General features: G+C 29.6%; 1 protein-coding gene across 6 annotated transcripts in view; it reads right to left on the minus strand.

Annotated features, from left to right (window-relative positions):
• LOC149877249 (NACHT, LRR and PYD domains-containing protein 9-like) overlaps nucleotides 1-18,066 on the minus strand; it is a 42,987-nt gene that overhangs the window by 1,183 nt on the left and 23,738 nt on the right. For 2 of the 6 annotated variants that reach the window (XM_090073829.1, XM_090073830.1), the window contains 2 exons: nucleotides 16,760-16,780; nucleotides 1,550-3,962 (listed from right to left, as the gene is read on the minus strand). In XM_090073829.1, the coding sequence (XP_089929955.1) occupies nucleotides 1,674-3,935 (2,262 nt within the window). In that variant the 5' untranslated portion in view covers nucleotides 3,936-3,962; nucleotides 16,760-16,780 and the 3' untranslated portion in view covers nucleotides 1,550-1,673. Of the gene's footprint in view, nucleotides 1-1,549; nucleotides 3,963-11,693; nucleotides 12,364-12,926; nucleotides 16,781-18,066 lie in introns of those variants that run through there. The other 4 variants (XM_090073831.1, XM_090073832.1, XM_090073834.1 and 1 more) reach the window with 3 other exon arrangements.

Genomic DNA, 18,066 nt, shown 5'->3' on the forward strand with positions numbered 1-18,066 from the left:
CTGCGGTATATTTTAAATTTGAAAGATTTAGCTAAGATATTCGTTAAACTGCGTTGTGAAAAATTAAGAAACACACTTTTTTTGCGTTTCGTGAAAAATCCATTTGAAATTTCAAAACCTGAAGGATTTCAAATTTTACAACACATACTCTTTTGATCTTTAGGAATGTCAATTTATTAGCTGTCATCTGATCTTTTATCGCAAAATGTGGATCTCATGAAAAGAAATGTGATGGTGTGAACAATTCAAATTGAAAAAATATCGTCCGTAAATATTTTTAGGCGAAGATTTTAAAGCGTTTATTTTTAAAAGATATTACCTACTTTATTAGATACTCTTATTGTAATTCCAATCATTAATGCTGACTGATTTTAAAAACTAGTATAAATTTAGTCAATTAATACTTGCCATTTCCATAGCAATAAAAAAAAACTTAACAGAAAAAGTTGAAATTAACGTCGCAATTGAAGCTCTTCGCTTCACTTTACAAGTACCTTTTAATCGAAAAATCTGTAACATTCCAATATAATAAAACCTGTTCATATGAATTGCAATTAATATGCTCACGTCACTTTTTTTTTGATAGATCATTAATTAAGATCAGTGTTGTTATCTGTCCAATATGTGTGAGACAAATTTTCTGCCGATATAATACCCAGATAACACACGTACATCGGCCCGACGTCTTGCCGATGTCTTTTATATCAGCTGTAGATCGGCATCGTTTTACTTCATCGGGCCGATGTTCGCCCGATATGCAAAATAAATTTACTAATGTTCCGTCGCTTAAAGACGTCGGCTTGATGTCTGCGAAAGTATAGTAAAATTATCTGCAATTTGAATGTTTACTGTGCGCAAACCTAACGATACTAATGACGATCATAACAATGCTCATGTGCGCTCATAATGACGCATTTCATATATTTGAGGTTTTCTAAACCCACGTTTGTATATTTTAGCAGAAATAAATTCATTTGTATATTTTTAGCTGAAATAAATTACATTAAACAAAACACATTTGTTTATCGTTTGTTAAAAAAAAAATTATTTTGCGTATTTTAAAACACGTTTGTATATTTTTTACTAAACATGTTTTTATATTTTTGGATTAAATTTGATTTAAAGTTCTAAAAATTTCTAAAAGTTATAAAATCCACAATTAAGTTTTTTTGTACTTATTATTATTATTGTTACTATTATTGTTAATAATAATAATAATAATAATAATATTATTATTATTATTATTATTATTATTATTATTATTATTATTATTATTATTATTATTATTATTATTATTATTATTATTATTATTATTATTATTATTATTATTATTATTATTATTATTATTATTGTTATTGTGTATATATATATATTAGGGTGGGTCATTATGATGTAAATGTTAAGTTGGGGCTGTGAAACATTATTAAAATGTTGCATTACAGTCTACTTATGAAAAAAACTCCTTTTGAAATAAAATTAAAGCGTGTCTTGGATCCGCAACTTTGGGAATTAAATTTACTCTATAATCGTATAATGTAAATACATGTGGTTTAATGCTATATTCCATTACTCGACATCTTGTTACATTAATTTTAAAATGCAAGCAGTTGTTAAAGGAGAAATAGTCAGAGTGTAGTAGGCAACACATAACAGCAATTTGTTTCAGTTATTTGCTATTTGTTATGGCTCAAGAAGTCAGATTTAGAGTCAATTTTCGGTAATTCTGCTCGAGATTTGCGACACTGCAAAATCATTCCATGTCGTGATTTGTGCCCAAAAACTTTCATAGTTGTAGCAGAGATGTCTTTAATAGTCCGCTCAACTGCCTGAGAATGGCATGGAATACCACTCAAGACATCAAAGTGGAACTGGAAATGTTCAAGATCATCATTAGAAACAGTTGATAAAAGCGGTGGTGGGGTTGCGATAGCAACAGACCAGTCGATCATTTTTATGAATGACGAAGCTTCCGGATTAAGCTTGATGCTTGATTTATCAAAGACACGTATCTTGCTACTTTGTGATGTAGCTCGTGCGTCAATTATTTTGTCACACGAAAACTGACGAATTGATACATTTTCATCTGTAACTCCTCCAAGAAGAATGTTCTCAGGATGAGCAAAATAGCAGTTATTTTGCAACACTGGTTCAAGAATTTTCCACTCTTCTTTCCCTAGTTCATAGCACTGCTTCATAAGATAAAAGAAGTTTCTTGCTCCGTCAAGGCAGGAAGAATGACGCTTTATGTTGAACCACAATGGCGCATAAACATTTACGATGAATCTTGTAATTCTTTGCAATGGTTTTGAAGGATTTCCTTTAGACATATACAAACGTAAAATACGATTGGCCTTTGTTAGCCACCTTGCATGGTTCAAATTTCCTGGCATAGCAGTCTGGAGGAACAATATTTGATCACAAGCAGTGTATCCCTGCTGAACAGCTAAGCAAGCTTTTAGAAGGTATATCTGATCAGAGCTTAAATCTTTCTTGACATCAACACTTACATCCTCAACTTTACCAGGTATATGTTTAAAGTTCACAATATCTAAATCTTTTGGATCAAAATCTAGTGCAATGTCTATTTTACCTGTTGAAGTAGCTGGACCTGTTGAATGTCCACCATCCACAACCGAGAAATATTTTCTAAAAGGTAGTTCATTTGCATGTAACAAGCAGACCAACCATTGCAATGTTCTCCCAAGACCTTCTTCTAATTTTCTGATTATTCCATTGTGTTGACCTGTGTTATTCACAGAACCATTGCAAACAACTGCTGCTAAAGTGTCTGATGATTTGATGTTGTTGATGCTCAATAATATCTCTTGTGCAATATGAATAGCTTTACTACTTTGTGGCATGACATGATTGACATATTTGTTTTGCGGAAATGACACTATCACATAATGTTCTTCTTTGAAATTTCGTCGGACACCACTTGCTTTAACGGAAGTGATATCCTGCTTCCCATCAAATCCAATGCAAAGTACATTTTGAACTTCAGCAGCATGCTTTTCAACTTCTTTTTTCCTCCACATATTTCTCTGACGACGAAGTTTTGCTGGATCAATAGCATTCTCTGGTGTTATAAGATCTAATTCTTTTAGTACTGCATTTGCTATTAAGCAAGCATCTCTGTTACTGATTTTACATCTATCCATGGCCTTACACAACTTAGGATATTGTTTAGTGTTGTAAACTTTGATCTCTTCATCACTTGACATCTTATTATCACTTGATATCACTTCATAACTTGACATTACTTTATCATCTGACATCTCAATTGGCAAAAATTCTTCATCTGACTTTGACTGTTCGTTATCACTACAATATGTTTCATTTGGATCAATTTCTTTATCAAATTTCATTTTCTTATCTGTAATTGGTAAATTGCATGTTTTACTTCCTCTTTTTTCTCTCTTCTGCAGCTTAATTGTTTCTTCTTTGTCTACTTTTCCTATTACCATCTTCCGTACCGTTTTTTGATCTATCCAGAACTCCCATTCAAGTGTTGGAATTTTTTTTGGCAGTGGACATAAACAAGCTGACCTTTCTCGAACACCATTATCAAAACACTTACACAGACAAATATCGAATAGTTGGTCTAACATCTGCAAACTTGATTTAAATGTTGCAGAGGACTTCTTGCGATCAGAGTATTTACCAAGCTCATGTACTTTGTTGATTAGTCTCTTTATGCGAATAACTAAGCTGCTGACTGCAATGGTAGGAATACTTGCTTTGTTGTACAATGCTTTAATTTCATTAGCTATGACTGTTGCTCTTTCAGTAACACTTGTGCAATTGTTAATTTTTAGTAAATAGTCATATGCTTTAAAAACATCAGCAGAAGTTGGCAGTTGATTTGTTTGAAATGGTCTTGGTTGTCCAAGTATACCATGTTCAGTTTCACTTCGTGTTTTAACAGTAGCCATTTTTATTTTCAGTTTTAACTAATTAAACTAAAGCAAAAAAACAAATAGCGTAAGTATATATCTTATAACGAAGTGAAGGATCATGTTAATCGGAAGTCAACAAACAACACTAACAGCTTTTTGTTTTATATTTCGTAGGGTGCTCTAAACTTTTGCAAAGTTCTGTATACTATTAATATAATATTATTAACATGAATCATCAAAAAATCTAAATCTTAATGCTTTTATCCTGCAATTATACGACTTTTGTAAAATAGCATCATTTTGACCTTATATAGTAAAATTCAAGTTAAAGTTGGCAAAACGAAATAAAATTTTTATTACATTTCTTTTACATATCATTAATAGAGACAACGAAATGCAACTTTATTTCCATGTTTCATAAAAAAAAAAAAAAATGACCCACCCTAATATATATATATATATATATATATATATATATATATATATATATATATATATATATATATATATATATATATATATATATATATATATATATATATATATATATATATATATATTTATATATATATAAAGTAATTGTCAAACAAATAAACAATAATTTTGAAATATTTCTTTCTTTTATACAATATTAATATAATATATAATAAAAAAGAAGATATAAAATGGAAAAAGTAAAAACTTAATCTTATTGGACACGTGCTCGACATGTTAAAAAACTTGCAAATAAAATTTTGTTGCAATGGATGATAAAAATAGTATATCTGCTAATACAATAAATACGATAAGTATTTCTAATGAAAGTTGCTGTGTTGCAGACAATATTAATAATAATAATGATAGTAATTTTTTAAACATTGGTGAATATAAGACAAGGGAGTTTGACATTGATTTTGATATATGTGATAATAATACCTATTATAATGTAGTTAATGACAGTAACGCAGAAACTATTAAAGAAGTTAATGATATTGAACATTCATTAATTGAACAACTCAGTAGTTGGGCTGTATTATTTGACATTAAAAGTATTGCTCTAACTGCTCTGTTAAAACTGCTAAACAATTATCACAATGAATTGCCATTAGATGCTCGTACTCTTTTGCACACACCACGAAATAGTTCTGTTGTTGCTCTTAGAAGTGGAGGAGAGTATTTGCATTTAGGTATCCAATATGGAATTGAGGATTTATATAGAAGTGGGGAACTTACACAATGCAACAAACTTGAATTGCAATTTAGTATTGATGGTCTTCCTTTATTTAAGAGTAGTAGCTCTTGTTTGTGGTCTATTTTATGCATCGTAAGACAGAGTGAAAAAAAGAAGCCTTTTGTTGTAGGCATATATAGTGGTAATAGCAAACCAGTAAATTTAACTGATTATTTTGAACAGTTTGTAATAGACTGTAAGAAGTTAGTCAGCCATGGATTGTTAATTGCAGGTGAACATTATAAAATTGCTTTGCATAGTTTTGTATGTGATGCCCCTGCTCGAGCTATGATCAAATGTATAAAATCGCATAGTGGATACTTTGGGTGTGATAAATGCAGAGTAGAAGGAGAATGGAATGGAAAGGTTATATTTCAGGAATTAAATGCACCATTGAGAACTGATGATCAGTTTGACAGGCAAGTAGACGAATCTCATCATTTAGGGCTTTCACCACTGAGTGCATTACCGATTTGCATGGTATCAGGTTTTCCCCTTGATTACATGCATTTAGTGTGTCTAGGAGTTGTTCGAAGACTTTTGCTTTGTTGGTTAAAGGGTCCTAAAAGTGTTAGGTGCTCAGCTCAGCAAATTACATTACTCTCTTCCTTATTGGTGGGGTGTGCTGCTCACATGCCTACAGAGTTTGCCAGAAAGCCTAGATCTGTGTCTGAACTTATGAGGTGGAAGGCAACTGAACTGAGACAGTTTCTTCTTTATACTGGTCCCGTTGTACTGTGTGACGTTTTACCAACAAATTTGTATGAAAATTTTTTATTTTTGTCTGTAGCAATTTCTATTCTAGCAAGTCCACAATTTTGTAGGCAGTATTTAGATTATGCAAAACAACTTCTTATTGTATGTGTAGAAAATATGAAAGTTTTATATGGTACAGGCATGCTTGTATACAATGTTCATTGTTTAATTCATTTGGCTGATGATGTAAAGAACTTTGGCCCTTTAGATAACTTTTCTGCTTTTCCATTTGAAAATAAGCTAGGTACTCTAAAAAAACTTGTTCGCAAGCCATCATTTATTTTAAAACAGGTTGAGAGGCGTTTAGAGGAGAGACGAAATAGTAAAAAAACTTTGTTGCCTGTCAATAAAAAACTTTATACACCACAAAAAGAACACAATATTGGACCAGTGCCTTTTGGTGTAAGTTGTTTAAAACAATATTGTAAACTCAGTCTTCCAAATGGATTAGTTTTGTCAACATCTCCAGGGAACAATTGCTTTTTAAAGTTAAACGGACAGCCATGTTTGGTACGCAACATATTGAGTGTGGACCAGTTTAAATATAAAGTAATTGTTGAACTTTTCAAACTTAGTCAGGATTTCTATATATCACCTTTGCCATCATCTACTTTAAATGTCTTACATGTTTCCAAACCTTGTGGTTCTTATGAAACTATTAACAGTGATGATTTTTATCAAAAATGTGTATGTTTGCCTTATGGAAACAATTCATATGTTATTATTCCTTTTTTACACACAATTTTTTATTAGACTCATAAAAGGTTGTACAACTGATAATTTAGTTGTAATATTAGAAAATACACTTTTTTGTATATGTAACATTAATGCTGTCTGACCAATTTTATTTTAATTTTTTAGTATAAATATAAATGAATGTATAAGTATACACTTTTTTGTGTATACACTTTACTTTTATGAATATGTAATATATTAGCATGTTTTCCTTTTGGTTCATAATTAGAGGTTGTTATATTATGTTGTGAATTATTTTCCTAATCTAAACCAAGACATAATCAACCATTTTGGATCTTAAAAGCACCTTTATGGTGCTCTGGAGTTCCTAAAGGCATGTTTTTTAAAAGAATTAACAACTTTGATGACCAATAACAATGCATAATTTTAAAAAAATTTTTATTTTTTATCCATCTTACTTATATTTTGAAAATATTTCACTTGTACACATGTATTACAAATTTTTACATCTCTCTGCTATAATTATTTCTGATTATATTAATTGTTTTTTTGTAGTGTTTAAATATACTAGTTTTGCATAAATTACATTACAAACTTTTTTTTGGCTGCATGCTAGTAAGTAAAAAGTAAGTGAGTTTTATAATTGACCAAGACTGTGTTTATGACCCTGGTTGAAATAAATATTAATTTCATTAGTTCATCCATTTATTATTGAAGCCATCTGGAAAATGTTTAAGGTTTGTTAAATTTATACCTCTGTTTTTTTTAATTTTATCATTTCTTACTTTTTTAAGTTTTTTTTAGTCATTACTTGATGTAACAACATTAAATAACAAATTTAATTTCATGGGCCATGGACACAAACACGCCTTTTCAGCCCTTCATATTAAGGACATTGTTTGTGGTTAGTAAACACTTCTAATCCTATTATTTGAGTTAATTGATATTTTTTGTTATTACTGTTTGTAAAAGAGTATCTTTGACGTTAGACTGGTTTGCATATAGTGTAAATTGATATAAAATTAAACATGATTTACTAAAAGCGGAAGTTTTCTCAACTATTATGCATTGTTGCATAACAGTTATATTTTTTAGAAACATTGCATGAAATTGTTTGGTTATATTGAGTTAAGCATATACTATACATAACAAAAGTTCCACACATTTTGTGCATACACAATATGCCAAATGACGTATGCTGATTTGTGACCGATTCTTAATCTTTTAAAGGAATTTTTGTATTGCGCTAAGTATTATTAAAGTAAATTTTGATTGAACACAGTGTGATTTTAGTAGTATATGTTTGATTAGTGATTTTAATAGTATATGTTTAATTAGTGATTTTAGTAGTATATGTTGTTTGTGTTGAATATGAGGTGATTAAAGTATATTTGTATAAATTTGTATATTGTACAGATTCCGTTCGTGCAAATACCATGACAAAAGATGCCAAAAATGCTGAAATTGAGTCGGCTATAAAAACGTGGCTTCGTGTTTCATCGGATAGAGGTGGAGGTCGTAAAAAAAGAGCCGAAGCCAAAACTAATGCAGAAGCCTTTTAGCAATTGCTACTAAAAAAATGTTATAATTTTATTATTTCGTTTTTCAAAAAGTTTTTTTGTTTTGTTTATAAGCATACGTTTTTTTTTTTGTACATACTTAACTTCTTTATTGCTTAACTTTTTATTTTATTGGACGCGTAATTATGGTAATGTTTTACTATATTGTCAGTTATATTTTTATTTTATTATTAGATGTTATTATGTTACTAAAAATATTACTAAAAACTGTTAAATTTTATTATTTCGTTTTGTATTTTATCCAAAATATGTAAAAATTACATATGAACCAAAATGCAGACGTTGTGCCGATGTTATTTTCACGTTTTTGTTTACGTTCTACCGATGAGCAGCCGCCCGTCAAAAAGATGTAAAAATTACATCTTTAGTCAATCAAATACGGACGTCGCGCCGATGCCTTTTTGACATTTTTGTTTACGTCCTGCCGATGAGCAGCCGCCCATCAAAAAGATATAAAAATTACATCTTAAGCCGATCGAATGTGGACGTCGCGCCGATATCGGCCCGATGCCTATGTGTTATCTGGGTATACAGTATGCAAAAAAAATAATCGTACACTTGATATAAAAACATAATTTTAAAGTTTGCAAAAAAAAAGTTCAGATGAAATACTTGAAATTTTTTTTAGATATCTTATAAAGTATTGTTTAAAGAATTTATTTGTGTATTGTTGAACTAATTGCTTTTCATACCTATAGAATTTTACACAATTGATCTTAAGATACATAAAATTGACTGCAAAAAAAAATAATCGTAAAGTTCAAAAATTATTTCATACTAATCAAACTTCATGAAAATTAGTATCGAGTGAGGCCTCCTTTAGCCTTGATGGTCGCAGCTAAACGATTTGGCATTGAGTTGACCAAATTTTTAGTTTCTTTTGTTGTTATATTATCCCATGCGCTCATAGAGGTTCTTTTAAGTCGTCTTTGCGTTTAAATGCTCGGTCACAAATTTTTCTGTCCGAAATATACCGCAAGTTTTCTATAGGATTCAAATCCGGTCTTTGCGATGGCCATTCCAAAACATTGATGTTATTTGTTTCAAAGTATAGCTTGATTTTCTTAGCGGTATGTTTTGGATCGTTATCCTGCTGTAGTATAAAATCGGTTCCCATTCTCAAACTTTTAGTAGATGGTCGCAAGTTGGCTTTGAGAATTACACAATTTATTGAAGGATCTATTTTTCATCAATAAATTTCAATTTCCCCACTCATACTACACCAAACCATCACATTTTCTCCCCCATGTTTTACACTATCTCGCAAACACCTTAATTTATAAGCTTCTTTTTTTCGCTACACCTTTTGAGCTCCATCCGATGAGACGAGGTTGTATTTTGACTCATCTGACCGCAAAATTTATTTCCAATATGATATCGGCATTTTTTCGTACTTCTTTGCAAATTCTGATTGACGTTACATTTGTTTTGCAGTTAAAAAAGGTTTTTTTTGAACAACTCTACCTCTATATCCTTGTTCTCTAATACGATTTCTAATTGCTTGACGGGTTACTTTGATATTATGATCTTCTTGAACTTTTATAGCTAATTTAGCTGCCGAAAAAAATCTATTTTTCTTCACATTAATGATGATATTGCAATCCATTTCACTGGTGGCCATGCGTTTTCGTCTTCTGCTAGCCACACTAGCAACGGTTCCAATCAGATTATGCTTCTTAACAATTAATGACACCGTCGTAAAAAGAAATCCTGTTTCTATTTGGATCTGACGTAAGGATTTTCCTTGATTTCTCAAATCAGCAACGAGGCTTCGTTGATGGACAGACAAATGTTGTTTTCTTGACGCCATTTCGCTTAAACACTACATTTTATTTCTAGAAGGAAAGTGTATTTAAAAAATTACTATTTTCAATTTTACTGGTTAGTTTGATCGTTCAACTTTATCAATTTATGCTAAAATAACGACCTATTATGTCAGCATACGATTATTTTTTTTTTGCAGTCAATTTTATGCATCATTAGATTAATAAAATAAAATTCAATAGGTATGAAAAGCAATTAATTCACCAATACACAAATAAATTCTTAAAATAATACTTGAAAAGATATCTAAAAAACAAATTTTTGATATTTTAACAGAAAACTCATTTTTTTGATGTAATCTTTAAAATTTATTAAGTCTACGGTTACTTTTTTTGCATACTGTATGTCCGAAATATTTTTCTGTCCACATATTTTAACATAACTTTATATCTGAGACCTTTTCTGCCCACATAAAATATGTAGAAAAATTTTCTATATATTAATAAGATAGATAATAGTGGGATAACGCCCCCCAAACACCCCATTCGGGGAGGGGTACCCCTCCCCAAGCCCCACCCTTTTCTCCTCCCCACCCCCCAGTCTTTAAACACTTCCAGCGCCTATGGAGAAAAAGAAATCTCCAACTTGTGGACATTAATTAAGTATAGAATACTGCTATCTTCAACTTTATGTAAAAAAGATCTTCTTCAAACAATATGGAAAGGGAATTGCGGTACGTAGCCAATTGAGGTCGAACAACTGTGGGACAAGTGAAAGATGTCCTTAGAGGCAATATTGCTCATTAGGCCTATCTGGAAGGAACATCAAGGTAGAGGTAAAAGGCCTGGTTGTAAAGTTCTTACAAAACTTATTTGTGAGAAATGTAAAGTTGCATATTGTTTTAACAAAGGTAATAAGCTGTTTCAAATTATTTCATATCACCTAAATATAGTGCAAATGCATGGTGCGTTAAATTTAGCACTAACAGTTAAATATGATAAATATTAACTACCACTTAATATATATTTTTAAAATTACTTTTTCTATTCTAATACCACTCTAAGCAACCAAATATATTTTATCCAAAAGGATAAAAAATTAATGCATCCCAGCAAGCACACAACTTTGAAACAACGTTGAAATAACGTTGATCAACGTCGATCGACGTTAATTCAACGTTATTTCAACGTTGTGTGCTTACTGGGATTTAAGTGTTACTATATACCATACTAGGTTTTTTTTACGATGTGTCATGAGAAAAATGGTTCTCATTTTTCTCACATTAAATCACGGAATAAAAAAATTTCCGTCGTTCGAAGCAATCAAAGTGTTGAGTATTTTGAATAGAAAGTCCCGAATTTTCGTACTTCTCAAATCAACTTTTTTAATATTTTTTTTTTTTTGTTGACCTCAAAATTTTTTTGTAAATATTTTTCAAAGACTGTATAACAACAGCAAATAAAGAAACATAGCTTACTCATACTTTATCTGTAATTTTTACAAATTTATGAAAACACTTAAAAAATTCAGCTCTTGAGCAAATTTTCTTTGAAAATCTTTTTCCATTACATAAATTTGCAAAACAAAGGAAAACAAAAAACAAAAAAAGAAACATGAATATATTTCAAGTATTTCTTTAATTATTTCTTTTAGATATTTATTATTTATCTTAAATATTTAATATTATTTCTTTTACATATTATTTCTTTTACACATTTATTTTGCATATTTACTACTTGATTTACATATTCATTATTCATTTTACATATTTATTGTTAATTTTACGTATTTATTATTTATTTTACATATTTATCTAAACATTCAAAATGTTTTAAATTTCAAATCATTTTCCCGAAAACAAACTTTTTTAACTCTTCGATGTTTTGAAAGATATATCCACGGTGAGAGATATATAAGTATTTGATGTTCGAACCAAGAAGCCATTCATAAATATCGTCAATGAAATTCAAATCGTCACGAAGGTGAAGTTCTAAACAATTCGTGAGTCGAATCAACGGGAGGACGAGATCTTCGAACTCATTTTTTGATACGAAAGTTTTACTGCTGTATACAACCACTTTTTCAACTTTTTGTTTCGGTTTTTCAGCAATATGAGAAATAGGTTTCAACAATAAGGAAATAAGTAGACCTGGAAAAAAGATTTCTGATGCATCAATCTTCATTGAAAGATATAAGTAGACCGTACAAACTTTTGTCGAACATAAAATGAAAAGCTTTTTCTCATCCTCCGATAAAACATTTTTACCAACATATAAAGCATCCAATGTGAATCCTGCATCAATAAATTTGTCCATAAAGTATTTCTCATGTGAAACTTGATAAGGAGTTTTTTGATCGTGTATATAAATTGTCCAGTTTCGTGTACTAATTGATCTTACTAAGTCATCTGTAATTGATGCCTGTGCTTCAAAAAAGCATTCCATGAACATCTCTTTATCTGAAGAACATAATTAATAACCTAGTGTTGTTTGTTCATTAACAGTATCGGTCATCAAAATTGATTTTCCCAACAAAAACATTCATTTGGATGACCAATAATTTAAACTTTTCAAAGCACAATCTATATAATACATTTTATTTTGAAAAGTTAAAAATATCAAATCGATTAAAATAGTTGCAGTAAACTAAATGCCCAATATTTTAATTTTTTCAAAGCAAAATGTATATGATACGTTTTGTTTTGAAAAGATAAAAATATTATATCGATTAAAATAGTTGTAGTAAACCAAAATCTTTTGTTTACAAGCGATAAAAATATTTTCACTAAAAAATTTACAAGTTTTGTCATGAAAAAGAAAAAGTTTTTCGCAATCAATTTAAAACTTTTCATACTTCAAAAAAAAGAAAAACTTAGACTTTATATTGATTAAACTTTTCTTATCATTTTTTTAATATAAATATTAATTTAAAGATAGAAATAAATTTATGAAAAGGCAGTAAATATTAGATGATCTGCATAAGTGGATCATATATTTGTTTTCTATTTAGACAGCAAAGTGGATACACAAAATATCTATGTTTTCTTTGTTTGTAAGATTGTAATAGAAAATGTTTATGCTGTTTGTACAGTTTAAAATCTTTATATTAACAATTGGACAACTATCAATTTCAAGGTTCGATTTCGATCAGGTTTTACTTGAATCGAATAACTTATTTTTATTTGAGTTATTTTAAAACCAGCTTAGCCTTGATCATAAGCAACCGTACATCAAAACGGTTAAATCAACTTTCAAATTTTTTGTAAGACTGATTCGACTTTTTTTTTTTCGCCTTAAAATACAACCTTGTATCCGTGAAATATAACTATGTCATTATCATCCCATATAGAAGTAAACTTTTAATGTTGTATGCCATTTACTTTGCTTTAAGAAACAAAGTTTATGCTAAAATAATTTTATTGATATATTTTCATGTACAAAAATGTAAATCACAGGATTAGTTTACTTTTGTGAAAGCTTTAAGGAGATTCTTGTGATGGTGGATTAGGATTAGGGCTTTTAGATATTTTGTGTTGTATTGCCAAATCATGACGGCATCTTTAGTTTTTCTACGTGTGTACTACGAATGCTGAACAAGAACTGAATGTTGTTTTTAAATCTCCTTTAAATAATAAACTAAATATCCGCCAAAATCTCTTTTATTAACTGATTAATGACGCCTTGAAGTATAAACTGAAAACTAAAATGACCTTATCAATTAAGTCATTTTTAGTTTTTTAAAACCGTGATTAAACCGGTTTCTTTCATCATAACATTGTAACATAAGGCCAATATGGTTTTCCTTATTTGTGACGGTTTTTACAGTATAACTGGACGGTAGTGCAATACTAAGTTTATACTAGCTATACTGATTGTAATGCAAAACGTTTTTCTTTGTTTATAGTGCAAAATGAACAATAGGAAAGAAAGGGTTGTAGTGCAAAATGAACAATAAGGAAAAATAGAGCAGGGGCAGATCAGAGAAAAGTTGAATTTGGAAAAAGGAACCTTAAAAGAACCTTAAGTTGACATTGTATTCCCACTACTCCATTTCAACTTGGGTTTGATAAAACAATTTGAAAAGGCCTTGAGTAACCATTGGGATTGTTACTACTAAAATGTCAAAGAGCTACAGAAGTCGAATCAAGCAACTTTGAATAAATACTTTCTAATACAAGAAGAGACACAGACAGCTTTACTATAAAACTATTAATGAATCTGATCATTTAAAAAAAATTGGCAAAGTTAAAACTTGTTTGAATTTATGCATAAAATAACTAAATAAAATATTTTTTGCAACACCAAATAAGTTTATCAGCATTTTTCGTATCTTTAAGAACTCTACTTCTATTTAAAAAAGATAAACCTCATTCTAAAACAATGTCAAAAAAAAGAGATTTAATACATAAATATGATTTTATGAAATAACGCTAAATGATAATAGAAACCAGAAAGTAACGCAAAAGATTACTGAGAAAAATATCTGTACGAGCAAACTACAAAAAAAAGAAAATCCATGAATAATCGACTTCAAAAAGCTCTGGTCATATCAAGACCATGGAGTAAAAGTAATGCAGAAGTAATTATGAAGGAGCTGGCAGAAGATTTACTTTTGGAGGTATTGGAGTGCTACAACCGCTATATGTATATCATTATAAGTAAGTGTACATCAAAACATAAATATAACTATTTTGGTTACCTAAACTACAAAGATTTCAAATACAAAAAAGAATTACGTTAAAAAAAAACAAAAAACACTTGCGTCATAATTAGAAAAAGGCTGATACGAGAACCAAATATGCAACAAAAGTCAAATACTGCACTCTCTTTCACTTTAGAGTTTAATTAGTATAAATGAAGGCTCATCTTAAATGTATGGCTTTCTTTAATTCTTGGAAATATCTTCATAAACACAATAAGTTATAATGATTTGCTGTATTAGGGTATTTTATCCTTTCTAGTAGTTACACATAAAGGGCTCTTAATTTAAAAAAAAAAAAAATTTTTTAGTAACCTTTTTGCACTTTGAAGAGGATTTGTAAAACGTATTTGTGAAACTAGTCTTCTTTGACATCTTTCTTCCAAGTTAAAAATCTCAAATCCCAAATCAATAGTATAACATCAGTGGTCGGCCATCACATTAGGATAAAACATTTCTCTTACAATAAATTTCGAAAAAAGGGTTTAAATTCACATATGATAAAAATGATGTTATTTTTGGTTAAATGTCAAGTTCTTTCTATTCTAAGTAAATTTTCTTAAAAACTTAACTATCACTGTTATGGTAAATACGAAACTGTTGGGATAGTTTGAAGTTATTTAAACTTATTGATGTAATTAAACTTTTAATGTGTTTTATTCAAAGTCAAAACTTTAAATGTTTCATTTCATTAACTTTTTTGTGATCTAAAAGTTAATCAGTTAATGTTCATCTTTTAACGAAAAACTTTATTTACTTTTTAAATATTTATCAATACACACGTTTACTAATTAACCACCACCAAAACGCAAAACATCTCTAAGAGCTGAACGCATCATCAGGAACTTCAGCCTGGAGAACAAATAATAGACACAACAGATGTCGACTAAGCTTACCACGAAACTGGTGTTGTTATATCAGACAAGATTATTTGCAGAGGGCTGAAAGAAGAGGGATTGATGTATCATCGCTCTGTAAAGAAACCATCTTTCTATGATGAGCATGCTTTATCATTTATGAGCAAGGAGGAGGATGTTTCTACAAAGTGATAAAAATGATCAGACAGAACCAGTTAAATGAACTCTTTGAGTTTCAGCCACTTCTCAGATCAAAAAAAACGCCAAGAAAAATATATTTATGCAAGATGATTCAACTTAGCGATACAGCAAAACTTTTATTGGGGTTTACTGAAAACAGAAAAAAATTGCTATAATACCAATGGCCACTCAACTCTCCTGATCGCGATCCCATCAATAACATTTGGGAGCTGGTAAAGCAAGAGATTGGATAAGATTTCAACTAACAAGCAAGATCTAATGAAAAAGATTATCAGGATTTGGAACAACAATTCAGAGTTTACATATACTTTAAAAAATTAAATTGCAAGCGACACATTGACGCTGGTATTAGGCATTAAGTAAAAGCAGTTTTACAAAATATTTGTCTTATAATGATCTTTGACTAACTTGAGCGTCAAGGTATACCACCACAGGATGGAGAAACAAATAATTAATGCCATTTTAAACACTCCTTGAAAGAAGTAACAAAAAATCTGAAAACTTTTTGTTTTCAAAAACATTAAGAGAAAAGTAGCTGATATATCATTAATTTCAAAATTGCATACAGAAAACGTTCACTGAGAAAAGTGATATAATTTTCTATATTTTATATAACAGTAAAAAAACTTCATTAAAGTAAAAAAACAAAGTCAAATGTTTGTATTGGGTTGTGCAAGAAATTCTTGGTATTCTCTTGCTTATATAAAAACTTTGTTAAAACAATTGGCTTTCAATTGGAGTAGTGTAACATTCTTCAGCTTTCTATTGTTCTGTCATATTTGTTTGAGCTCTGATATTTTTGCTTCATAAAAGTTTCTTTTATAGATTTTATTATACATTTTATAGAACTTTGAGACGAAGTAGTAAGGAAGTGGAATATATAATTAATTACCTGGACTAGCTACGTTGCAGTGTTAAATTAATACAATGGGAATTTGTAGTTTCCTGAAATTGAATGCTTTTGTGGCAGGGACTTATTGGACAACCGAATAATGACCATAAAGATTAATTGAAATAGATATTGTTTTACTAATAGACGTTCAATCAACATAAAGATTTAGGTTAACGATTTTTAGTAATTATAAAAAAAGTACTTACCGGCAAGTGCTAGCGGCATATCTAGAGAAAAATAAAAAAAAACTGTTGCAAAACTACTTTGGGAGAAACATTCGCCATATATATACCCCTGTAAAAAAGCTGTTTATAATATGTCGTAGAAATGAACTTGACTTTTCGCTGAATTAACATATAAACCGAGTGCACTTACAAATCCTGTCAGCTAGTATTCAAGTCAAGATTTTTTTGGAGGAATTTTTCATAAAACTTTTTAACAAAACTTAAAAATAAAACTAAAAGAGAATACTTTTACATAATCAAATTATTTTTTCCGTTTCAAAAAATGTTAATTCTTTGGTAAATATTTAAGTTTAGTTTTAATATATCTGTTATATTCAAAAGAGCTTTAAATTAAGTCGCAGGTCAAAAGTAATTTTCATGAAGAATTGATCTCTTGACGTCACCAAAAATCTCTCCTGTTAAAATTGCTGGTTTCCAGGTACCATTTTCTTTTGTTTGGTAGTAAAATTAGTGCCGTGAAAAAACTAATTTTTAACTGTTTTTATCCAGAAACCTTTCTTAAATCGTAAAAAATACGTTACAATATAAGGAACATTTTTTTGGAGTGTGAGGAAAAAAATTTTTGAAAGTGCTAATAAGCTCCCATTATCAGTCATGTACTATTTTTATAATATTTAAAAAATGCTGTGGAAATGCAAGTGCCATGAAATTCAGCCAGTGTGCAGAACTTTCACATAATGAAAAATTTTCTGACTTTTTAACACTTTTCCTCTCTAAAAAATACCTTCTAAGAAGAGATCATCTGAAACTACTAACTTAACACTCAAAGCAAACAATAATCAAATATTAATAAAATATAATAAAATCCTTGAATATAATTGGAACCTTGCATTACTTTCAAAGTAATTATATAATCAAATGTTGCAAAAGAGTTTTGAGTAAATGAAAAGCTTGTTTGAGATTAGAAAAAGCAAAAGGAAAAAAGATATTAATGCGAGATAACTGCAGTAAAACAAGTGAGTGGCCCGTTACTTGGAAAAAAGTAAAGGAGTTGGATTGAAGAACTAAGGAAAACTAGGTTGATAAAAACAAGAAACTCTATTTGATTAAAAGCAAAAGAAATCGTTGCTATTAAAAATATTAAAAATATTCACTCGTGAATGTTTCTTGGTATTCCAGATTTAAGCAGCGCAAAGACTTAACTCTTCATTGCAAAACAAAAATGTCCCAGAAAATCCCAAAATATTAGGAGTAAAAATTTATTAAAATTTTGTTTATGATAAAATAGGAGACTGATAATAAAAAAAGAGTTAACTAATTCAACTTGA

This window comes from Hydra viridissima, unplaced genomic scaffold (assembly GCF_058129835.1).
Source record: "Hydra viridissima isolate aposymbiotic clone 2 unplaced genomic scaffold, HvirCarnegie_v1 scaffold_16, whole genome shotgun sequence".
Taxonomy (NCBI): domain Eukaryota; kingdom Metazoa; phylum Cnidaria; class Hydrozoa; order Anthoathecata; family Hydridae; genus Hydra; species Hydra viridissima.